Consider the following 26,794-nt stretch of genomic DNA (forward strand, 5'->3'; position numbering starts at 1 on the left):
CATTATGGATGTCCGGCACATAGCTCGCTTGTGGTTGAAGCGGTATTTAATAGCATATTTCATGACAGGTGGATTGGTCGTCGAAGCACCATACCATGACCCGCACGTTCACCGGAACTGACGTCCCCGGATTTCTTTCGGTGGGGAAACTTGAAGGATATTTGCCATCGTGATCCACCGACAACGCCTGACAACATACGTCATCGCATTGTCAATGCATGTGCAAACATTACGGAAGGCGAACTACTTGCTGTTGAGAGGAATGTCGTTACACGTATTGCCAAATGCATTGAGGTTAACGGACTTCATTTTGAGCATTTATTGCATTAATGTGGTATTTACAGGTAATCAGCATACGTTCTCAGAAATGATAAGTTCACAAAGATACATGTATCACTTTGGAACAACCGAAATAAAATGTTCAAACGTACCTACGTTCTGTATCTTAATTTAATAACCCTACCTGTTACCAACTATTCGTCTAAAATTGTGAGCCATATGTTTGTGACTATCACAGCGCCATCTATCACAAAGTGAAAAAAGTGGTCCAACTAAAACATTCATATTTCTTTACGTAATACACGAATATGTAATAAAAATGGTGGTTCCTTTTAAAAAAAAAAAACGCAGTTGATATCCGTTTGACCTATGGCAGCGCCATCTACCGGGCCAACCATAGCGCCATCTGGTTTCCCCCTGCAAGCCAGACAAGTTTCGTTCTTTGTAGTTTTTTCGTTTGACGCTTATTTCGTGAGATATTTGGCCCAGTCACGATCAATGGACCACCCTGTATATTCCTTTCCTCTCCGATTCTGCACAGAATCTCGTCATTCCTTACCTTATCAGTCTACCTAATTTTCAACATTGTCTGTAGCATCACATCCCAAATGCTTCGATTCTCTTCTCGGTTTTCCCTCAGTCAATGTTTGACTACCATACAATACTGTACTCCAGACGTACATTCTCAGAAATTTCTTCCTCAAATTAAGGCCGATATTTGATATTAGTAGACTTCTCTTGGCTAGGAATGCCCTTTTTTCCAGTGCTACTCTCCTTTTGATGTCCTCCTTGCTCCGTCCGTCATTGATTATTTTACTGCCTAGGTAGCAGAATTCCTTAACTTCACTGACTTCGTGACCATCAATCCTGATGTTAAGTTTCTCGCTGTTCTCATTTCTACTACTTCTCATTACCTTCGTCTTTCTCCGATTTACTCTCAAACCATACTGTGTACTCATTAGACTGTTCATTCCGTTCAGCAGATCATTTAACTCTTCTTCACTTTCACTCAGGATAGCAATGTCATCAGCGAATCGTATCATTGATATCCTTTCACCTTGTATTTTAATTCCACTCCTGAACCTTTCTTTTATTTCCATCATTGCTTCCTCGATGTACAGATTGAAGAGTAGGGGCGAAAGGCTACAGCCTTCTCCTACACCCTTCTTAATACGAGCACTTCGTTCTTGATCGTACACTCTTATTGTTCCCTCTTGGTTGTTGTACATATTGTATATGATCCGTCTCTCCCTATAGCTTACCCCTACTTTTTTCAGAATCTCGAACAGCTTGCACCATTTTATATTGTCGAACGCTTTTTCCAGGTCGACAAATCCTATGAAAGTGTCTTGATTTTTCTTTAGCCTTGCTTCCATTATTAGCCGTAACGTCAGAATTGCCTCTCTCGTCCCTTTACTTTTCCTAAAGCCAAACTGATCGTCACCTAGCGCATTCTCAATTTTCTTTTCCATTCTTCTGTATATTATTCTTGTAAGCAGCTTCGATGCATGACCTGTTAAGCTGATTGTGTGATAATTCTTGCACTTGTCGGCTCTTGCCGTCTTCGGAATTGTGTGGATGATGCTTTTCCGAAAGTCAGATGGTATGTCGCCAGACTCATATATTCTACACACCAACGTGAATAGTCGTTTTGTTGCCACTTCCCCCAATGATTTTAGAAATTCTGATGGAATGTTATCTATCCCTTCTGCCTTATTTGACCGTAAGTCCTCCAAAGCTTTTTTCAATTCCCATTCTAATACTGGATCCCCTATCTCTTCTAAATCGACTCCTGTTTCTTCTTCTATCACATCAGACAAATCTTTACCCTCATAGAGGCTTTCAATGTCTTCTTTCCACCTATCTGCTCTCTCCTCTGCATTTAACAGTGGAATTCCCGTTGCACTCTTAATGTTACCACCGTTGCTTTTAATGTCACCAAAGGTTGTTTTGACTTTCCTGTATGCTGAGTCTGTCCTTCCGACAATCATATCTTTTTCGATGTCTTCACATTTTTCCTGCAGCCATTTCGTCTTAGCTTCCCTGCACTTCCTATTTATTTCATTCCTCAGCGACTTGTAATTCTGTATTCCTGATTTTCCCGGAACATGTTTGTACTTCCTCCTTTCAACAATCAACTGAAGTATTTCTTCTGTTACCCATGGTTTCTTCACAGATACCTTCTTTGTACCTATGTTTTCCTTCCCAACTTCTGTGATGGCCCTTTTTAGAGATGTCCATTCCTCTTCAACTGTACTGCCTACTGCGCTATTCCTTATTGCTGTATCTATAGCGTTAGAGAACTTCAAACGTATCTCGTCATTCCTTAGTACTTCCGTATCCCACTTCTTTGCGTATTGATTCTTCCTGACTAATGTCTTGAACTTCAGCCTACTCTTCATCACTACTATATTGTGATCTGAGTCTATATCTGCTCCTGGGTACGCCTTACAATCCAGTGTCTGATTTCGGAATCTCTGTCTGACCATGATGTAATCTAATTGAAATCTTCCCGTATCTCCCGGCCTTTTCCAAGTATACCTCCTCCTCTTGTGATTCTTGAACAGGGTATTCACTATTACTAGCTGAAACTTGTTACAGAACTCAATTAGTCTTTCTCCTCTTTCATTCCTCGTCCCAAGCCCATATTCTCCTGTAACCTTTTCTTCTACTCCTTCCCCTGCAACTGCATTCCAGTCGCCCATCACTATTAGATTTTCGTCCCCCTTTACATACTGCATTACCCTTTCAATATCCTCATACACTTTCTCTATCTGTTCATCTTCAGCTTGCGACGTCGGCATGTATACCTGAACTATCGTTGTCGGTGTTGGTCTGCTTTCGATTCTGATTAGAACAACCCGGTCACTGAACCGTTCACAGTAACACACCCTCTGCCCTACCTTCCTATTCATAACGAATCCTACACCTGTTATACCATTTTCTGCTGCTGTTGATATTACCCGATACTCATCTGACTAGAAATCCTTGTCTTCCTTCCATTTCACTTCACTGACCCCTACTATATCTACACTCCTGGAAATGGAAAAAAGAACACATTGACACCGGTGTGTCAGACCCACCATACTTGCTCCGGACACTGCGAGAGGGTTGTACAAGCAATGATCACACGCACGGCACAGCGGACACACCAGGAACCGCGGTGTTGGCCGTCGAATGGCGCTAGCTGCGCAGGATTTGTGCACCGCCGCCGTCAGTGTCAGCCAGTTTGCCGTGGCATACCGAGCTCCATCGCAGTCTTTAACACTGGTAGCATGCCGCGACAGCGTGGACGTGAACCGTATGTGCAGTTGACGGACTTTGAGCGAGGGCGTATAGTGGGCATGCGGGAGGCCGGGTGGACGTACCGCCGAATTGCTCAACACGTGGGGCGTGAGGTCTCCACAGTACATCGATGTTGTCGCCAGTGGTCGGCGGAAGGTGCACGTGCCCGTCGACCTGGGACCGGACCGCAGCGACGCACGGATGCACGCCAAGACCGTAGGATCCTACGCAGTGCCGTAGGGGACCGCACCGCCACTTCCCAGCAAATTAGGGACACTGTTGCTCCTGGGGTATCGGCGAGGACCATTCGCAACCGTCTCCATGAAGCTGGGCTACGGTCCCGCACACCGTTAGGCCGTCTTCCGCTCACGCCCCAACATCGTGCAGCCCGCCTCCAGTGGTGTCGCGACAGGCGTGAATGGAGGGACGAATGGAGACGTGTCGTCTTCAGCGATGAGAGTCGCTTCTGCCTTGGTGCCAATGATGGTCGTATGCGTGTTTGGCGCCGTGCAGGTGAGCGCCACAATCAGGACTGCATACGACCGAGGCACACAGGGCCAACACCCAGCATCATGGTGTGGGGAGCGATCTCCTACACTGGCCGTACACCACTGGTGATCGTCGAGGGGACACTGAATAGTGCACGGTACATCCAAACCGTCATCGAACCCATCGTTCTACCATTCCTAGACCGGCAAGGGAACTTGCTGTTCCAACAGGACAATGCACGTCCGCATGTATCCCGTGCCACCCAACGTGCTCTAGAAGGTGTAAGTCAACTACCCTGGCCAGCAAGATCTCCGGATCTGTCCCCCATTGAGCATGTTTGGGACTGGATGAAGCGTCGTCTCACGCGGTCTGCACGTCCAGCACGAACGCTGGTCCAACTGAGGCGCCAGGTGGAAATGGCATGGCAAGCCGTTCCACAGGACTACATCCAGCATCTCTACGATCGTCTCCATGGGAGAATAGCAGCCTGCATTGCTGCGAAAGGTGGATATACACTGTACTAGTGCCGACATTGTGCATGCTCTGTTGCCTGTGTCTATGTGCCTGTGGTTCTGTCAGTGTGATCATGTGATGTATCTGACCCCAGGAATGTGTCAATAAAGTTTCCCCTTCCTGGGACAATGAATTCACGGTGTTCTTATTTCAATTTCCAGGAGTGTAGATTGAGCCTTTGCATTTCCTTTTGCAGATTTTCTAGTTTCCCTACCACGTTCAAGCTTCTGACATTCCACGCCACGACTCGTAGAACGTTATCCTTTCGTTGATTATTCAATCTTTTTCTCATAGTAACCTCCCCCTTGGCAGTCCCCTCCCGGAGATCCGAATGGGGGACTATTCCGGAATCTTTTGCCAATGGAGAGATCATCATGACACTTCTTCAGTTACAGGCCACATGTCCTGTGGATACACGTTACGTGTCTTTAATGCAGTGGTTTCCATTGCCTTCTGCATCCTCATGTCGTTGATCATTGCTGAGTCTTCCGCCTTTAGGGGCAATTTCCCAACCCTAAGACAAGAGAGTGCCCTGAACCTCTATCCGCTCCTCCGCCCTCTTTGACAAGGCCGTTGGCAGAATGAGGCTGACTTCTTATGCCGGAAGTCTTCGGCCGCCAATGCTGATTATTTATCAAAATTTAGGCAGTGGTGGGGATCGAACCCAGGACCGAAGACGTTTTGATTATGAATCAAAGACGCTACCCCTAGACCACGGGGTAGCAGAACTCCTTAACTTCGTCTACTTCGTGACCATTAATCGCTGTTCTCATGTCTACTACTTCTGATTACCTTCGTCTTTCCTCGATTTACTCTCAACCCATACTCTTTACTCATTAGACCATTCCGTTCAGCAGATCATGCAGTTCTTCTTCACTTTCACACAGGACAGCAATGTCATCAGTCAATCGTATCATTGATATCCTCCGTATGAGTCCTAATTTCCCCTATCTCACATTCCTGGACCTTAGGCGCAATTTATGTTGGAGGCTACGGAATCGTTCTGCAGTCAGCTTCAATTGCCGGTTCTCTAAATTTTCTCGACAGTGTTACTCGAAAAAAAATGTCACCTCCCCTCCAGGGATTCCCACCTGAGCTCCTGAATCACAACCGTTAAGACTTGCATACCGATCGTACCTATAGCTAACAAATCTAGCACCCCCTCCCCCCCCCCCCTCCTGAATTGCTTCGACGTCTTCTTTCAATCCGCCCTCGTATGGACCGCAAACACACGAGCAGTACTGAAGAATAGGTGACACTAGCGCCGTACATGCCGTCTCCTTTAGAGGTGAACCAATCTTTCCTACAATTCTCCCACTAAACGGAAGTGGACCACTCGCCTTTCCAGCTACAATCCTGACGTGCTCGTTCCACTTCATATCGCTTTGTAAATGTACATCCAGATATTTAAACAATGTGATTGTGTGAAGCAGGACACTACAGCATCATCAGCAAACAACCTCAGTCTCACAGGGAAGCTGCGTGGTCAAGGCACCTTGCCAAGGTCCATGCGGCTGCTCCCGTCGGAGGTTCGAGTCCTCCCTCGGGCATAGGTGTGTGCGTGTGTTTTGCTTTACCGTAAGTTAGTTTACGTTAGATTAAGTAGTGCGAAAGGCTAGTGCGAAAGGCTAGAGACCGGTGAGCTAAGCAGTTTGGTCCCATAGGAACTCACCACCAAAACAACCACAAATTGCTGGATATCCTTTCCACCAAATCACTTGTGTATATAGCGAACAACAGCTCTCCTATCTCACTTCCCTGGGGCTCTCCTGACGATATCGTTGTCTCTGATGAACACTCTCGGTCGAGGTTCTATTAGGCCTACTTGAGAAGTCTTCGATCCACTCAGATTTCTGCGAACTCATTCCCTATGCTCATACATTCGTTAAGAGTCTCCAATGCGACATCGTGTCAAATGCTTTCCGGAAATCTACAAATATGGAATCTGCCTGTTGCCATTCATCCACAGTACTCAGTATGTTACGTCTGCCACAGACGGCCCCTGCCAGGCAGACTACACTCAAGGCCCCCCCTGTGTACCATATAACATACACAAGCACTTGCAGGCGCGACCGAGAGGAAAACAATTCTTAAAAACAAACAGAACTTGCTAGAGACTGATGCGAACCTTTTTCTGCAGAGGTCGCCTCACAGATTTAGGGAAAGTTGGAGTACTCCGTCGGCTTTATAAGGCCAGCGCAGCAGCAGTACAACCAGTTCCTCGTCGAGATAGGACCAGCTCCGACGGACCTCACCGACGCTCTTGATGAATGGTCGTCTGCATGTTATTTGTTTTTTTTTGTGTACATAGTGATTGTTCGAGAAGTGTAGTTCAGTTTCAATAAACGACATTATACTTAGGGCAGGCTGAGTTCCGCACGAGAATTGCCTTCTAAAACCATGCTCAAGTGTTTATTGTATTCGAACTGATGACAAGGACTCAGCAGCAAACCGATGTTGGGGATATTGGTCTGCAATTGTGCGGGTCCGTTCTTTTGTCCTTCTTATACACTGGAGTCACCTGCGATTTTCTGCACTCCGCTCGCCCTACTCGTTCCGTCTAGGCTGCATTCCGCACTGAGCCACCAACGCTCTACCTGCAACATGGTTTCTCGGCAAGTGTGCGGAATAACGAACAAGGTACCGAGGCAGCCGTAGCAGACCCACGGCGGCGACATAACCCGTACCCATAGAAAACGAAAGCTCCCGCAAGCCATAAAAGTCACAAGTTTCAACTTTTGGAAAACTTATGATCAAACTTAGATGGGAAAACATTTTTTACAAACTATTGTTCTGAAATTAAGGTTTTTAAAACATAACAAATTACACTCACAACAATGAAACAACAAGATTTAATATAAACAAGAGGAGCTACCGCGTGTCTCCGCAGCACCGTCACGTCCTTTCCTAGTCCTGCTCGGTAAAGAGGGTGTACGGAAATTCGCGTCACAGTTTTCTAGGGCTTATAGAGGGGAGTGAGTACATATTATTTCGAATAGGAACTTCATCCCCGGAAACGCACCGCTTCCATTCCACACTTTCAGTTCAGATATTTAACTTATCAACTTCTGCTTGAGGAATTCAGTTAGGCGCCACGCAATACGAGTATTAGGTAAGTGTTCGAAAATAAAAATGACTAAATATCCATTTATCGGCCGGCCGGTGTGGCCGAGCGGTTCTAAGCGTTCAGTCTCGAACCGCGCGACCGCTACGGTCGCAGGTTCGAATCCTGCCTCGGGCATGGATGTGTGTGATGTCCTTAGGTTAGTTAGGTTTAAGTAGTTCTAAGTTCTAGGGGACTCATGACCACAGATGTTAAGTCCCATAGTGGTCAGAGCCATTTGAACCATTTTATTGTACGTACAGAACAGTACTGATGAATTACAACAGAGGCTCGGTGTGGTGACCACCGACGGTGTTAGAGACACTGTCCCTACGGAGCACACTCTGGTAGAGACTCTCCACCCCACCTGGTGTCTCTTTAGTGTCTAGCGTGCCGGCCAGATCTGCCGACGTCTCCACAGGAGTCTCGCAACTTAAACTCTGCATCCGACCCCAGAAAAAGTAGTCCACAGGAGCTGAACCGGACCACCTTTCGCCATATGGTCTGCTGAGATGTCTCACGTGAGAAGTGAGGTGGTGCACAGTTATGCCGAAACCACATTTCCTGACGGCCGTCGTCCTATCTTCCCTACTCCGTACCAGAATAGCCAACTCTGCGACTTTCCTCTTTCCCTCAGTAGACGTGGACGCGTTACATATTGAACTGAAACCGTCGTAGAACGGACACGGCACGCTTCCGATCGTGTCTTCCTATTCAAAAAATCATGTATTCACTACCCTGTACAACTCCTACAAGTTTGTAATGCGAATTTCCGAACAACATGTTTATCGACCAAAGTTGGTGGTCTTCGTGGCTATGACGCCGTGTTTTCAACTGCTGCCACCCGCAACGTTCAAACAGTTACACTGCAGCTGCTCGGTGAATGTGTATCCAGTCTTCATTAATAAAGCGTTCAGCGACCGAGCGAAGATGAAGGTATTCTCGCCAGGTAGAAGCATCCAGCAACAGGCTGTCAGGAACAAACGCGACGCGGCTCTCGAATACAAGTAACATACCTCGGCAAGGTGATTAAGCCATCAAAGAAAAGAAAAGGGAAAATAAAGCAGAAACACCGCATTTACTGACCGTAGGTGGCATCGACTCACTCAGACAGCATCCTATTCGCTATTTACACGCTCTCATAGCTACAGTTTTGACACCAGTGTTCAGAAACGTAGTGATAGGTGAAATACCGGTAGAGGTCAATGCATAATTCGAATCTGTATCGTGTGAGCTGTTATTGTTCTTTCATGTTATTCTAAAACGGAATACCAAAAATTAAAAAAGGCAAATTAGTATTATTGTATTAAAATATTTTATACATTTCACTTTTGTTGTTATTAGCTCCAAGGAAAATTAGGTACGTTAAAAGTGGTAGTCACAACAAATTACGTCTCGCACGTGACAGGGTAGGTACAGAAGAAAGTTATTGTGAACGCCTCTTCTTCCCCCCACGCATACACATACTCTCCCCCCCCCCCCCTCACCTCACCACCATCCCCACCACCGTCGAATCCAGATCTGGGTCCGTGCTAGTAAAAAAATACTGCAAGAAATTAAAAACATGAGTATTCTGTGTCGCGCAGACCAATATTTTCGCAACTGTCGCTACTTCTCTGCAGCTCAGAAATGTCAGCTAACAAATTCGTTCGTAAACTGACCAAGTGGCAAAGATTTCGTTTGCCTGCTTTGTCTAGACGACAACGTGGTCGCAGAGTGCACAGACATTTCCAGTAGCGAAACCAGACGGCGGACTGCCGTAGCTCCTGACACACCGGAAGCCGCTTGCTCCGTGCAGGCCTGCACCGCGCTTTCCCTGCCCAGAACGTTACGATGTTACGTGCCAGCCGGCGGTTGTCGGCGTCAAACAGGAAAATCTTCCGCGCGGCGGTTTCTTCCTGCATGCCGCTTACGGCGGTCTGTAGCTGAGTCACGTAGTTTCCGGAGGTCACTGATTTCCGCAAAAACGTTCTGAAGTAAATTATTTCAAGAAACCATTACCCACGCAAAGATAAGTAACAGGAATTTTATGTTTCAATTTACCTGTACTTTACAGAAGACGTTTCCACACTCAACGAAATCTCCTCCTGTACACTAAGAAAAAAAAAATGGTTCAAATGGCTCTGAGCACTATGGGACTTAACATCTGAGGTCATCAGTTCCCTAGAACTTAGAACTACTTAAACCTAACTAACCTAAGGACATCACACACATCCATGCCCGAGGCTGGAATCGAATCTGCGACCGTAGCGGTCGCGCGGTTCTAGACTGTAGCGCATAGAACCGCTCGGCCACCCCGGCCGGCCATACCAAGAAAAGTATTACTGCTAGTAATCGTAATAAATACACTCCTGGAAACTGAAATAAGAACACCGTGAATTCATTGTCCCAGGAAGGGGAAACTTTATTGACACATTCCTGGGGTCAGATACATCACATGATCACACTGACAGAACCACAGGCACATAGACACAGGCAACAGAGCATGCACAATGTCGGCACTAGTACAGTGTATATCCACCTTTCGCAGCAATGCAGGCTGCTATTCTCCCATGGAGACGATCGTAGAGATGCTGGATGTAGTCCTGTGGAACGGCTTGCCATGCCATTTCCACCTGGCGCCTCAGTTGGACCAGCGTTCGTGCTGGACGTGCAGACCGCGTGAGACGACGCTTCATCCAGTCCCAAACATGCTCAATGGGGGACAGATCCGGAGATCTTGCTGGCCAGGGTAGTTGACTTACACCTTCCAGAGTACGTTGGGTGGCACGGGATACATGCGGACGTGCATTGTCCTGTTGGAACAGCAAGTTCCCTTGCCGGTCTAGGAATGGTAGAAGGATGGGTTCGATGACGGTTTGGATGTACCGTGCACTATTCAGTGTCTCCTCGACGATCACCAGTGGTGTACGGCCAGTGTAGGAGATCGCTCCCCACACCATGATGCCGGGTGTTGGCCTTGTGTGCCTCGGTCGTATGCAGTCCTGATTGTGGCGCTCACCTGCACGGCGCCAAACACGCATACGACCATCATTGGCACCAAGGCAGAAGCGACTCTCATCGCTGAAGACGACACGTCTCCATTCGTCCCTCCATTCACGCCTGTCGCGACACCACTGGAGGCGGGCTGCACGATGTTGGGGCGTGTGCGGAAGACGGCCTAATGGTGTGTGGGACCGTAGCCCAGCTTCATGGAGACGGTTGCGAATGGTCCTCGCCGATACCCCAGGAGCAACAGTGTCCCTAATTTGCTGGGAAGTGGCGGTGCGGTCCCCTACGGCACTGCGTAGGATCCTACGGTCTTGGCGTGCAGCCGTGCGTCGCTGCGGTCCGGTCCCAGGTCGACGGGCACGTGCACCTTCCGCCGACCACTGGCGACAACATGGATGTACTGTGGAGACCTCACGCCCCACGTGTTGAGCAATTCGGCGGTACGTCCACCCGGCCTCCCGCATGCCCACTAGACGCCCTCGCTCAAAGCCCGTCAACTGCACATACGGTTCACGTCCACGCTGTTGCGGCATGCTACCAGTGTTAAAGACTGCGATGGAGCTCCGTATGCCACGGCAAACTGGCTGACACTGACGGCGGCGGTGCACAAATGCTGCGCAGCTAGCGCCATTCGACGGCCAACACCGCGGTTCCTGGTGTGTCCGCTGTGCTGTGCGTGTGATCGTTGCTTGTACAGCCCTCTCGCAGTGTCCGGAGCAAGTATGGTGGGTCTGACACACCGGTGTCAATGTGTTCTTTTTTCCATTTCCAGGAGTGTATGTAGCTCTTACGACACACATTTACAGCTTCATATGTAATACAAATAAAAACTGAATTAGCGAACACAGCATGGTGAGAGAACAGCTCTTATACATCACATATGTTACAGAAGAAAACTTAAGATAAAAAAGCACTTGCCTACCGCATTACAGGCGAGTGTTTTGTACATGTGGACATATTTTGCACCTTGTTAGACTGCCTACATAACGTGAAAGAAGTACTAGTTCGTAGTGTGATAAAGCCGGCCGGGGTGGCCGAGCGTTTCTAGGCGCTACAGTCTGGAACCGCGCGACCGCTACGGTCGCAGGTTCGAATCCTGCCTCGGGCATGGATGTGTGTGATGTTAGTTAGGTTTAAGTAGTTCTAAGTTCTACGGGACTGATGACCTCAGAAGTTAAGTCCAATAGTACTCAGAGCCATCGTAGTGTGATAAATAGCCAGCAGCAGAGAGGAGGTGGAAAAATTTCGTTCCTTAGCCGATACACTTTGTAAGTTAGGTAAGATATGACACTGAAGAGCCAAAGAAACTGGTACACCTGCCAAATATCCTGTAGGGTCCCCGCGAGCACGCACAAGTGCCGCAACACGATGTGTTATGGTCTCGACTAATGTCTGAAATAGTACTGGAGGAAAGTGACACCATGAATCCTGCAGGTCTGCGCAAAAATCCATAAGGCTACGAGGGGCTGGAGATCTGTCCAGAGCAGCACGTTCCCAGGCATTCCACATATGCTCAATAATGTTCATGTCTGGGGTGTTCGGTGGAAGGCGGACGTGTTTAAACTCAGAAGAGTGTTCCTGGAGCCACTGTGCAGCAACTCTGTACGTGTGGGGTGTCGCATTGTCCTGCTGGAATTGCACAAGTCCGTCGGATTGCACGATCGACCAGAATGGATGTAGGCGATCAGACAGGATATTCTGTCACCTGTCAGAGCCGTATCTAGGCGTATCAGGGGTCCCATATCACTACATCTGCACACGCCCCACACCGTTACAGAGCCCCCACCAGCTTGAACAGTCCCCTGCTGACATGCAGGGCCCATGGCTTCATGAGGTTGTGTTCATGCGTGTACACGTCCATGGACTCGAAACAATTCGAAACGAGACTTATCCGACAAGGCAACATGTTTCCATTCACCAACAGTCAAATGTCGTTGTTGACAGGTCCAGGAGAGGCGTAAAGCATTGTGCTGTGCAGTCATCAAGGGTACACGAGTGGGTCTTCGGCTCCGGAAGCCCATATCGATGATGTTTCGTTGAATGTTTCGCCTCCTGACACTTGTTGACGGCCCAGCATTGAAATCTGCTGCAATTTGCGAAAGGGTTGCACTTCTGTCACTTTCAACGATACTCTTCAATCGGTGGTTCCGTGCTTGCAGGATGCTTTTCCGGCCACAGTGATGTCGGAGATTTGATGTTTTATCGGATTCCTGATATTCGCGGTCCACTCGCGAAATGGTCGTACGGGAAAATCTCCACTTCATCGCTACCTCGGAGATGCTGTGTCCCATCGCTGGTGCTCCGGCTATAACACCATGTTCAAACTCACTTAAATGTTTATAACCTGCCGTTGTAGCAGCAGTAACCGATCTAACAACCGCGCCAGACAGTTGCCTCATATAGGCGTTGCCGACGGTAGCATCGTATTCAGGCTGTTTCCATATCTGTGTATTTGAATAGGCATGCCTATACCAGTTTCTTTCGCGCTTCAGTGTAAATACCTCTCGGTCTGGTGTTGCTTTAGTCTTAATCGCAGATCTGATTGAGGCAGCAGGCGAAACAGTGTTTAATTTAAGAAATGGGGAATCCTCCATGCACAAAAAATTTTCGGAGTGCATTTTCACAAAAGTTGGCCTAATTATTAAAATAATTAATGCACTAATGAAATGTTGCAAAAGACCGCGTGAAGGTATGAAATCCGTAACGTGCGTCTTGAGGTTGGCGGCCGCTGGCAGGGAGAGTTAGAGGCCAGGAACAGAACGCGTCCTCCAACTGCGGCTCGCAGAGGCTGCGAGGAGCCGCCAGGGGTCGGCGACCGCGGGCGTGGCGGGTCGCCCGGTTCCCCACAACGGCAAACTGCGGCCGCGCTGCCGCTCCCGTTGCGTCTGTATCTCAACCGCAGGGCCCGGACTTTAGTGACCTAAAGGAGACCGGAATATGCAATCATTTACGACTTTATACAAGGTGTTACAAAAAGGTACGGCCAAACTTTCAGGAAACATTCCTCACACACAAATAAAGAAAAGATGTTATGTGGACATGTGTCCGGAAACGCTTAATTTCCATGTTCGAGCTCATTTTAGTTTCTTCAGTATGTACTGTACTTCCTCGATTCAGCGCCAGTTGGCCCAATTGAAGGAAGGTAATGTTGACTTCGGTGCTTGTGCTGACATGCGACTCATTGCTCTACAGTACTAGCATCAAGCGCATCAGTACGTAGCATCAACAGGTTAGTGTTCATCACGAACTTTGTTTTGCAATCAGTGGAATGTTTACAAATACGGAGTTGGCAGATGCCCATTTGATGTATGGATTAGCACGGGGCAATAGCCGTGGCGCGGTACCTTTGTATCGAGACAGATTTCCAGAACGAAGGTGTCCCGACAGGAAGAGGTTCGAAGCAATTGATCGGCGTCTCAGGGAGCACGGAACATTCCAGCCTATGACTCGCGACTGGGGAAGACCTAGAACGACGAGGACACCTGCAATGGACGGGGCAATTCTTTGTGCAGTTGACGATAACCCTAATGTTAGCGTCAGAGAAGTTGCTGCTGTACAAGGTAACGTTGACCACGTCACTGTATGGAGAGTGCTACGGGAGAAGCAGTTGTTTCCGTACCATCTACAGCGTGTGCAGGCACTATCAGCAGCTGATTGGCCTCCACGGGTACACTTCCGCGAATGGTTCATCCAACAATGTGTCAGTCCTCATTTCAGTGCAAATGTTCTCTTTACGGATGAGGCTTCATTCCAATGTGATCAAACTGTAAATTTTCACAATCAACATGTGTGGGCTGACGAGAATCCGCACGCAATTGTGCAATCACGTCATCAACACAGATTTTCTGTGAACGTTTGGGCAGGCATTGTTGGTGATGTCTTGATTGGGCCCCATGTTCTTCCACCTACGCTCAATGGAGCACGTTATCAGGATTTCATACGGGATTGTCTACCTGTGCTGCTAGAACATGTGCCTTTACAAGTACGACACAACATGTGGTTCATGCACGATGGAGCTCCTGCACATTTGAGTCGAAGTGTTCGTACGCTTCTCAACAACAGATTCGGTGACCGATGGATTGGTAAAGGCGGACCAATTCCATGGGCTCCACGCTCTCCTGATCTCAACCCTCTTGGCTTTCATTTATGGTGGCATTTGAAAGCTCTTGTCTACGCAACCCCGGTACCAAATGTAGAGACTCTTTGCGCTCGTATTGTGGACGGCTGTGATACAGTACGCCATTCTCCAGGGCTGCACCAGCGCATGAGGGATTCCATGCGACGGAGGGTGGATGCATGTATCCTCGCTAGCGGAGGACATTTTGAACATTTCCTGTAACAAAGTGTTTAAAGTCACGCTGGTACGTTCTGCTGCTGTGTGTTTCCGTTCCATGATTAATGTGATTTGAAGAGAAGTAATAAAATGAGCTCTAACATGGAAAGTAAGCGTTTCCGGACACATGTCCACATAACATATTTTCTTTCTTTGTGTGTGAGGAATGTTTGCTGAAAGTTTGGCCGTACCTTTTTGTAACACCCTGTATACAGTGATGGACCAAAACGTTATGGCGACTTGCTTAATAGCTTCTTTTGTTCCTCTTTGGAACGAAATAAATCACTGATCTGGGTATCAGGGATTGCACAGTTTGCTCGTAGGTCTGTAGAGGTACGCGGCATTAGCCGTCTGAGCACAGGTCATGTAATTCTCCTAAACAGCGGGCCCGTGATTTGGGTTCGCGGTGATGGCACCCGATAGCCACCCAGATGGGTTCCAAAGATTTACGTCATCGTGAGTTCACTATAATGCTCCTCAAGCCTGTAAGAGGTCGATGATTAAGGAATTTGTTGCTAGCGCACTCGAGCAGATGTAATTTCTATGGATTGCTCACGCGCTGCCTGCGATATGTAAGCTACAAGAGAATCTCAGACCAGGGAGCAGTGTTGTCTGCAGTAGGAACTGTGTGGCAGTAGTAGTAAGTAGTAGCCAGCAGTCTGGTGTATCGAGTTGGCTGGGCCGGTCGTGGGGAGCGATGGCGGAGCCTGAGCGTTGTAGTATAAGGTAAAAGCAGCGTCGCGCAAATGTACTATTGTTATATCAAGTCCCATGTAAATGTTTTTAAAAAATCTCTTAGTAATAATCTTTCTCATAAAAATTAACTTTTGACAATCATTCATCTCAATTTAAAGAATTTACTAATTTCTCCAATCCACGGTCATCCCGATTATTGTAAAGAAAAATCAGTTGTTTCTTTTTTATACATGACAAATCTATCGGCCAGCATTGCACTGAGCTGTACCAGAAAAGTTTCTTAGAGGAGCAGATACATACGCGTTATCCGGCGACCTTATTGAGGTAAGAATTTTCTATTTATTCAGAATGATCTTTCAGGCCCAGACGCTGACGTCCAAAATTTACCAGTTAAAATTCACAGTCAATTATTGAAAGGTTATAAGTGAGCCACAATTTTATTGAGAGATTAGTCACATTTTATTATTGGTAGGTTACGGAATTCATTTATTGGGATGTTACGCTGAATGTAAATTATAAATAATTATATTTTTATCTGTTGGGAGGTTACAAGCCACTGTACCACAGTTCTCGCTCCGAGACACGGACAGCTATACTGCCGAAAGATGACATCGCCATTGGCGAAGACGTTAAGCATAAAGGGACGCAGGTGGTTTTCAGCTGTCAGCGTGACTTCGATTACTGTCACAGGTCCAATGCAAGCGTAGGAGAATGTCTTCCATAGCGTGATACGGCTCCCGCCAGCCGGCGTCCGTGGCGGGCTGCACGTTTCATTCCATCGTGTAATGCTCTGTGCTGTAGGAGGATCCACACCATACCTAGTACGAAAGTCACGCCGAACATTTATTACTGACCTGACAAAACGTAGAACACAAAACGCTTTCCGTTGTCCCGACACCATTTTTACTAGAACTGAAGTGGGCGTACACTGCTGCTACCTAGCGGGAACTATGTAAGACTCGAGTTTTGCTCTTTCGAAAAGTACCTCGTCCACGCACATATCTCAAATAACATAACAGTTACGATTTTTTTAAATCGGACGATTTTTATACACCCTGTATTATTAACTGTAATCCCATTTCCTGTTGTTCATATATTACGTATGTAGGACTGTGGGGAAACCGTAACAGAAGAGAATCGAAGCATTTGAAATGTGGTGCTGCAGATGAATGTTGAAAATTGAGTAGACTGATAAGGTAAGGAATGAGGTTGTTCTACGCAGAATCCGAGAGGAAAGGAATGTGTGGAAAACACTGACAAGGAGAAGGGACAGGATGATAGGACATCTGTTAAGACATCAGGGAATGACTTCCATGGGAGCTGTAGAGGGCAAAAGCTGTAGAGAAAGACAGAGATTGGAATACATCCGGGACGTAGGTTGCTACTCTGAGACGAAGAGGTTGACAAAGGAGACAAATTCGTGGCGGGCCGCATCAAACCAGTCAGAAGACTGATGACAAAAAAGTCTACAGGTTTTAGTTCGTTGTGAAATTCATATGTCTACTTATTAATCTGATCACGATCTTATTCGACACGGTGCATGTGCATTTTTGGCAAAAGTTTGCCGACATTGACCTATTACGGGATAAGTTGGCCGAAATAGGAGTTTTTACTAGAAAAAAGGTATAAATACGAGTTAATATGCACAGTAAAAATACATTTTTCTACGCTACATTATCGGGATTAGTTTACAGATTGTTGTAAAATTGTGGTCTAGCAATTGCAAGAAAGGCGCTTTCTAAGACGAGAAGTTTCTTAACATTTAATATAGATTTAAAACTAGAAAGCCTTCCAAAATAAAGTTTTACTTCCACATCGTGGTTGATACATCAGTATCAGCTGCTTTTTGGGCTTCCGTTATGGAAGACTTTTTACACAGATATAGAGATCACTGTTCTTCTGACAGTCTGAGGTAGCTGCTATAGATTTAAATGTTACGAACCCTTTTCTGGAGGTGTTTCTCTGGAGTAGTAGGCTTCTATGGCAGTGATACGTGGATGGCGAACAGTTCAGACGCGAAGAGAATAGAAGCCTTTGAAATGTGGTGATACGGAGGAATGCTGAAAATTATATGGGTAGGTCATGTAACTATTGAGCAGGTTGTGAATAGAATTGGATAGAAAGGATGAATATGGTAAGCAGATTCAGATGTAGGTTGCAGTAGTTATTCGGGTATTAAGAGGCTCGCACAGGGTAGAGTAGCATGGAGAGCTGCATCAAAGGCCGGCCGCTGTGGCCGAGCGGTTCTAGGTGCTTTATTCCGGAACCGCACTGCTGCTACGGTCGTAGGTTCGCGTCCTGCCTCGGGCATGGATGTGTGTGCTGTCCTTAGGTTAGTTAGGTTTAAGTAGTTCCAAGTCTAGGGGACTGATGACCTCAGATATTAAGTCGCATAGTGCTCAGAGTCATTTGAACCTGTATCAGATCATGAGAGCAACAACATGAAGTGATCACAGATAAAATTCAAGGTGCGAGAGGCTGTGTGCAGCTTGTGCGGAGAACGTTATTGTCATTGCTAACAATATCTTAGACGTCTGGGGCAGGTTAAAAATAGCGGTGATAGCCACTTACAACTGGTTGTTACGTATGGTAGAAAACTAAGAGTCGCAGAGTGTGAAGCGGAATTTCGCATGGATCGATTCTCTCTCTGGTGCGAGAGTATGAGAATTAGCGCCATCCTCACTGGCTCTATCTTACTGCATGGTAAAAGCGGAAGGTGGAGAGGTGGAAGTTGACACGACGTAAAGTTAGACTTGGCATCGGGCTCGGCAGGTTGCTGTTGGCGCGTAATAAGTTATTTCATTCCGCAAATGTACTTCCATTTTAGATTCTTGTAAATTTTTCATACAATCGTGAGTGTGAACGCTGACAGCCTTTCGCAGAGATATAGGTATGCCTGCATGGGGACAGGTGTACATGTAGATTGCAGGGTGTAGACGCGGAAGTAAACGCAGACGTTGAAACGCCCCCTTAGAAAAATTAATGAATTACTGTGCTGATAAACCTCTTACGTTATTTGATTTCGCTCTTTACTTATTCTGATCAACACAAAACTGACACACAATATTTTTAGCCGCAACGCAATCTGACTTTCAAAAATCCCTACAAAAGAATGGCCCAGACTAACAATAACCTATACCTTTCATGAATCACTTACCTTACAAAAATCTTCGTTACTCGAACTACTGCAAAACAGCGAGCGCCAATACTGCCAGCTAAATAAAAGATTCTAACTACTGAAGGGACTAACTACTGATAGGCATAGTAAGCAAATGAAAGATTTTGATAGAGAACAAACAATGTATTTACCTTAATAGTCTCCAAAAGTCATTTTATATATATATATATATATATATATATATATATATATATATATATATATATATATATATCAGTTCATGACATCCAGTCTTACAAATTTACTCTTTCTGGCGGACACACGTCCAGATTGACCTCTCTTAAAATTCTGCTATCTCTCTCCCCACATCCGCCACTGCTGGCGGCTCACCTCCAACTGCGCAACGCTACGCTCTGTTCACATCCAACTGCCCAACACTACAATAGAGAATATTTCAACAATGCCAACCAGCCACACACTGCACAAAGCAAAGTCAGTGATTTTCATACAGAGCGCTACGTGGCGTTACTAACATAAAATCCTAAACAGCCTATTTACAACGTAGATACAGGAATTTCTTTGTTGTTTCTGTGCATGTTGCAGTATGATCAAAAGCGTCGCTAACGTTGCCTTGTTTTGTGTCGTTCGTTCTTATGGATCAGATCCGGTAATCTGCACCACAAAATTGTTTCTTCTTGACGGTCTACTGAGAGAACAAATTCATCGAAAGCGAGTGAACATTTCAGCGCCCGCTCCTCTTGAAATGTGTGGTTAACTCCACACGAGCCTCTCAGTCTCGGCGCTCTCTGACATGCTTCAGTGGAACTTGCGACGCCAACATCAACAAGCGTTACTTCACTGTAGTGCCCTTCCGACAGCATTTTAATACCGTTAGAACAGTATCGAGCTCCGTACGTAATAGCCATACTTGCTTCGATCTCGGTACGCATGTAACAGCAGCGTACCTAATATGTTCCAAAACGCCTGGGCTTTCACGTCGTGTTCTACTAGTGGTAGAAAGGTGGGATCAAGTGTTTTGGACAGCCCTTGGGCTAGGGACAGTTTGTATACCCAACGCAAGGATCGTCTCGGTCTCACTGTCCAGGAGTACAGGGTCAAAGCATGAGTGTGTTACACTTCCTACAGCTTAGGCAGATGGAAAAATCGGTTGGTTGTTTTTGTATTTGATGTGGTCTACGGTGGGCCGTAAAGAGTTTATGGGGGCACCAATAGTTCACTGGGGGTTCCTTCGAAAGTCACAAAAAAAAGTTTTTTTTTGTCGTTATTTTGTACCAAAACCGAGCCGCGGATTCCAGGACGGCTATGCACAGAAAGTTGTTGAAATTTTTATGATGCATTTCTAAGATCCCGATTTTCTTGATGTGTTTATCCATTTCCGAGATACAGAGCTCCAAAGTTACCCGTCTTCTACACGTAAAATCCGATGTGAGGCAAAACGTAAATAACAAAAACCATAGAAAATTGCTCAGATTTTATCAGTACATTCTATATGCGCTTATCTAGAAGTGCTGTCTTCCCATTTTCAAAAATATTGAGAAACATCCACAAAAACGTGATTTTGGTGCTCCAGCAGGCCTATGCACAGCAAATAGCCCTAATCTTTACATACATTTCTAACATCCCGATGTCGGACAACCTTGAATTTCTCCTTTATAGCTTTATCCGTTTCCAATATACATCAGTTCAAAGTTACTCTACTTGTAGACGTAAAATACTCAAGTAAAATCCCATATAAAGCAAAAACGTAGTTTATAAAGTGACGCAGCACGGAGAAATATGTTTTAAAGTACTTCTGTTATCACCACAATGGTTCTGGGAAATACGTGTTTTGATACTGAAGCACATGCAAAAGACTGACTGAAGAGTGGGAAACCAGCTGCCTCAATTTGCTTTCCTCAGCATTTACGTGGGGGAGTTGGAAAATAAGTTTCCCCTGTCGACTGTGGTCAGAGCTATGTGTGAAAGGTAAAAAAAAAGAGAATGAGACATTAAAGATATATCTTTATTTTTCTACATAATTTCCAAGTACTTTGAGACATTTGTCATACCGCTTCATAAGCTTCACAAAGCCTTCCAGGGAAAAAATCAGAGCGTTGCATACGGAAGAAGCGTTGAACGGCTTGTTTGACGTCAGAATTGCTGCCAAAGCGCTTACCGCCGACAGTCTTCTTGAAAGCAGGAAACAGATGGAAGTCACTTGGTGCGAGATCCGGACTGTAAGGCGGATGGTGTAGGCGCTCCCAACCAAGAGTTGTAATATGGTTTTGCGTTGCCGTCGCCGTGTGTGGTCCCGCAATGTCATCCAACAGCAGAACGTCAGATCTGGGAAGGCCAGACCGCTTTTTCCGAATGACCTCTTTCGATTTCGACAGAGTGGCACAGTACCGCGCAGCATTGATTGTTGCATCCTCCAGAAAGTCCAGCAGCGAAGCTCCTTTGGGGTCCCAGAAAACGGTTAGTAGCACTTTACCTGTAGACGGAGTGCTTTTGAACTTCTTCCGGACAGATGATGACGAATGTTTCCACTCCATGAATGCGGCCTTCGATTCGGGCGTGTAATGGTGGACCCACGTTTCATAGCCCGTCACAATCCGAAACAGAAGGCCATTGCCAGATTCATGGTAACGTACAAGCTGTTCCAGGCTGACCGCCGTGCGTTGTTCCATGTTTGTCCGGGTTAGTTGGCGGGGCACCCATCGTGCTGACACCTTCCTGTATCGAAGAATGTCGTGGATGATCTTGTGAGCTCGCTCATGTCCGATTCCAAGTTATACTCCATCGATGGTGATACGCCGGTTCGCTTTAATCGTGTCATCCACCTTCCTGACATTTGCATCTGTAGTGACCGTGCGCGTCCGTCCAGGTCTCGGTATGTCTTGCACTTGCTGACGTCCATCACTGAATTGCTGACACCGTCTCCGCACTATTTGCTCGACTTCACACCTGACCCGTACACCTCAATAAGGCGGTTATGAATTTCTGTACCTGATACTCCACGGGCCAATTTATAGCGGATAACAGCTCTCACTTCCGCCTTTGACCACGACTCCAAAACGCACCTTCTCTCCATAGCTCCGGGAAAAGACTTAGCGGCTGGCCTCCGCTTTGCGCAGGCACTGCGACAGCGCCAGCTGCTTGATCGCGGGCGACCTCTACCCAATGGTGTATTGGTGTCTTGCACGTGCGCGTTCACCTGCCGCGTCGTCTTTCGCCCGTATCATACAACTCTGCCCACAGTCGACAGGAGAAACTTATTTTCCAACTCCCCTCCGTCTAAAAATGTTCCCAAAATTGTGGCACGCAGAGACATTCGTGCTTTGTTATGCTGAGAGCGAATGACACAGTGGCAGTAGGAAAGACACAGAAAAGTAGTACACACTGGAAGGTGGTAGACAACGGTTGTCGTATAGAAAGAGCGAAGGCGGCAAGGATACTGTGAGAGAAAGAGAGGGACACCGTGCCAGTGGAATATAGATAACAGTGCCAGAACAGTGCTACGAAAAGAGTGAAGGTGACAGTGCCCGGGGGGGGGGGGGGGGGGAGGAGGAATAAAGAGAAGGAGGAGGTGGAAGTGGGTGACAACCAGTGATAATGAGAGACAGAGTCTATGACAATGACAAAAGGAGGAAGAGAGTGGCAACGAGAAGAGACAGCAGCAGCGGGGAGGAACGAACGAGACAGTAACAGTAAGAGAGAGCAAGGGGGAGACCGTGACAGTGAGAGGAGGCAATACCAGGAGGACAGAACGACGGAGACATTGGCGGTGGCACAGGAGACAAAATGATTATGACAATGAACTGAGTTGAATTAGTGAGTGAGAGTGGGCAGTTGGGAGTGGTTGGGTGTGTCGCGACTTAGAGCGACAGACTAGTGGATATGAGCGAGTTACAGCTAGGGGAGCTTGTGGGAGTTAGAGGTGAGATGCACGCTAAGAAGGAAGCCAAATATGATCGCGTGCCAAACTTTTTGGGAAGATACTTAAAGGTGTTGACGAAGTTAGGATGAGGCAGCTCGTTCCCCACTTTTCAGTCGGCGTCTTTTAAATAAACAGGAACATATTCGCGTTTTTTGTGCTCGGATAGGAGCATTTTTCCGCTGTCATCTATTGATGTAACTTAACAACGTTATGTGCCTTTGTACTTGCAGATAAACTCGTTTCGACGTCTCGAAGCGAAACTGGAGCAACTCACCTTCTGTAGGGGCGCCTTCATCCATCACGGCATCTCTCGATGGTACAGACTGTCGCGTTACCATAAGCCTCGTAGCATCTAAAACAAGTTGTTCACAAGTACGTACAGGGTTTAGGAGGACTACAACGCGAAAACTACGAGACGTACAGAAAAAGAAGACGCCAGTAGTACAGAGCATTGCACCAAATTTCAAATGGCGATATTTTGACGAACGGCACACCGAGAGATAGTACATGCCGACAAACTATCCGCTCCGTATTCTCCCAGTGAATTAATTCGCGCCTGCGGGTAGGCAACTCAATGAACAGAATTCAGAATCGGGCTGCTCGCGCGGTGTCTTTTTCACCTCCAACCGCACGAACCGATGTGTTCTTTTAGCTGTATAAATACGTGGCGCGTCACAAGTGCTGCCGATATTTTAGCAACTGTAGTGTGAGTTGAAAACTTGGAGAAAGGCTCAGTACAATGACATGTTACTTTTATCTAGGAGGTTTCGTAGTTCCCGTGCAATCGTCTTCAGAAGACCAGGAGATACTTATGAACAAGAGCGTATAAATCGTGTACATCTTCGCCGAGATGGCTGGAATAGACGACAGAGGGATAGAGAAACAATTAAAATCGCTCAAAAGAGGAAAGGCCGCTGGACCTGATGGGATACCAGTTCGATTTTACACAGAGTACGCGAAGGATCTTACCCCCTTCTTGCAGCGGTGTACCGTAGGTCTCTAGAAGATCCTAGCGTTCCAAAGTGTTGGAAAAGGGCACAGGCCATCCCCGTCGATCAGATGTGCAGAACAATAGACCTATATCTCTAACGTCGGTCACTTGTAGAATTTTGGAACACGTATTATGTTCGAGTATAATGACTTTTCTGGAGTCTAGAAATCTACTCTGCAGGAATCAGCATGGGTTTCGAAAAAGACGATCGTGTGAAACCCAGCTCGCGCTATTCGTCCACGAGACTCAGAGGGCCATAGACACGGGTTCCCAGGTAGATGCCGTGTTTCTTGACTTCCGCAAGACGTTCGATACAGTTCCCCACAGTCGTTTAATGAACAAAGTAAGAGCATATGGACCATCAGACCAACTGTGTGATTGGATTGAAGCGTTCCTCGATAAACAGAACGCAGCATGTCATTCTCAATGGAGAGAAGTCTTCCGAAGTAAGAGTGATTTAAGGTGTGCCAGAGGGGAGTGTCGTAGGACCGTTGCTATTCACAATATACATAAATGACCTTGTGGATGACATCGGAAGTTCACTGAGGCTTTTTGCGGATGATGCTGTGGTATATCGTGAGGTTGTAACATTGGAAATTTGTACTAAAATGCAGGAGGATCTGCAGCGAATTGACGCATGGTGCAGGGAATGGCAATTGAATCTCAATGTAGACAAGTGTAACGTGCTGCGAATACATAGAAAGATAGATCCCTTATCATTTAGCTACAACACGAGTATAGCAGGTCAGCAACTGGAAGCAGTTAATTCCATAAATTATCTGGGAGTACGCATTAGGAGTGATTTAAAATGGAATGATCATATAAAGTTGATCGTCGGTAAAGCAGATGCCAGACTGAGATTCATTGGAAGAATCCTAAGGAAATGCAATCCGAAAACAAAGTAGGTTACAGTACGCTTGTTCTCCCACTGCTTGAATACTGCTCAGCAGTGTGGGATCCGTACCAGATAGGGTTGATAGAAGAGATAGAGAAGATCAAACGGAGAGCAGCGCGCTTCGTTACAGGATCATTTAGTAATCGTGAAAGCGTTAGGGAGATGATAGATAAACTCCAGTGGAAGACTCTGCAAGAGAGACGCTCAGTAGCTTGGTACGGGCTTTTGTTGAAGTTTCGAGAACATTTCTTCACCGAAGAGTCAAGCAGTATATTGCTCCCTCCTACGTATATCTCACGAAGAGACCATGAGGATAAAATCAGAGAGATTAGAGCCCACACAGAAGCATACCGACAATCCTTCTTTCCACGAACAATACGAGACTGGAATAGAGGGGAGAACCGATAGAGGTACTCAAGGTACCCATCGCCGCACACCGTCAGGTGGCTTGCGGAGTATGGATGTAGATGTAGATGTAGATGTAGAAGAGATGGACTGACCTGTGTTATCTGCTGACGCGAAAGCAACTGAGACGGTTGGGAGCTGCTGGAATTCGCAGCGCGTGTTCTGTGGGATCCTCATTCACACACCAGATGGCCGCCGTTCCACAGTGGGACAGTCTCGAGAAGAAACTTCTCCGGCACTACACGGACATCGTCCAGGGGAGGACCCGAGCACTTTACAATGTACCCACCAGAGCGAAGAGTCCAGTTCCATTTCACAAATGTGATCACTGCATAACACGCCTGGCCTAGTGACATAGCGCATTATGTTGTTGAAAAATGCCACTGCTGTCGGGAAACATGTTCGACATGAAGGGGTGTATGTCGCCTGCAACCAGTGTACGATACTCCTTAGCCGTCATGGTGCCGTGAAAGAGCTTCACTGGACCCATCAATGCCCACGTGAATGTTCTCCATGACATAATCGTGCCACCGTCTGCTTGTCACTGTCCCACAGTACACGTGTCAAGGAGCTTTTCCCCTGGAAAACGATGGATTCGCGCCCTGCCATGTGCAAGATGAAGAAGGTATCGGGATTCACAAGACCATACAACGCTCTGCCATTGCACCAACGTCCAGTGACGATGGTTCAAAATGGCTCTGAGCACTATGGGACTTAACATCTGAGGTCATCAGTACCCTAGAACTTAGAACTACTTAAACCTAACTAACCTAAAGACATCACACACATGCACGCCCGAGGCAGGATTCGGACCTGCGACCGTAGCAGTCGCGCGTTTCCGGACTGAAGCGCCTAGAACCGCCTGGCCACCGCGGCCGGCCCTCATTCTACGCGCGGGCAGCACGCTCACTGATACTAGATGCGCCGCGCATGTGTCTCAGTAGCAGCCATCTCTCGCCAGGGGCTCTATTCTGTATCGTTCATCTCGATCGGTGTAGTTTGTTCGTTTCGGTAGTGACGTCATTTTCTGTTCTTTATCGAAATATCCTATTCAGTAAGCTTCTGAGAGTTGTTACCGAACGGTCCTTCCACCGATTTTACGACAATTGTACCGAGAGGTTTTGGATTTCGGTTGATTCCTGTGTCTCCCACTTCTCTAAGCACCACAGGCTCGGTGGTGGTGAGGGGGACACTGTGGCCAGGCCTCGGGTTTCGACGCCACCCTACTTTGCTCCCCGAGCCCCCACTGCTCCACTACACCCAAAAAAAAAGTGGTTAGCGCGCGGGATTGCTACATGTAAGGACACGGGTTCACGCATGGATGGATGAAATTTTCTTTTTTTCCTGTTCATATATGCAACACGTTCTGAGACATCGTTATTCGTTAAGATTTTTCTGCCATATTACTTACATGTAAGGGCGCACTTCCTCAGTAATGATTTCGTGATTTCTGTGTGTTTAAAATATGAAATATGAAATTGTTGGAGACGAAATTGCTGTGAGTGAAACAACCGACAGTGACCTTTATATTTTTTCTTGTCACAAATAATTCACCATTTTTTCCGAATATGTAGTGATTTCCGAGTATAGCGGCTAGACAGGAATCTATGAGCACAACTTAAATTACTGGGAATGTAACTAGCAGCAGTCATCTTCATGATCTTGCTTGTCACAAGTCTTTATCTGCGATCGAATCCTCAACAACAGTAGACAGAGATGAAAGGTCTCTGCCGTAATGTTTTTAGACTGTGGCACCACA

At 46.7% G+C, this 26,794-nt stretch overlaps 1 protein-coding gene across 1 annotated transcript in view; it reads right to left on the bottom strand.

Annotated features, from left to right (window-relative positions):
- LOC124803469 (phospholipase A1-like) overlaps positions 1-23,043 on the bottom strand; it is a 181,393-nt gene extending 158,350 nt beyond the window's left edge. Inside the window, exon 1 of the mRNA XM_047264660.1 lies at positions 23,019-23,043. Within this exon, the coding sequence (XP_047120616.1) occupies positions 23,019-23,043 (25 nt within the window). The remainder of the gene's footprint in view (positions 1-23,018) is intronic.
- Positions 23,044-26,794: the final 3,751 nt, after the last annotated feature.

The sequence above is a fragment of the Schistocerca piceifrons genome, chromosome 6 (genome assembly GCF_021461385.2).
Source record: "Schistocerca piceifrons isolate TAMUIC-IGC-003096 chromosome 6, iqSchPice1.1, whole genome shotgun sequence".
Lineage (NCBI taxonomy): Eukaryota > Metazoa > Arthropoda > Insecta > Orthoptera > Acrididae > Schistocerca > Schistocerca piceifrons.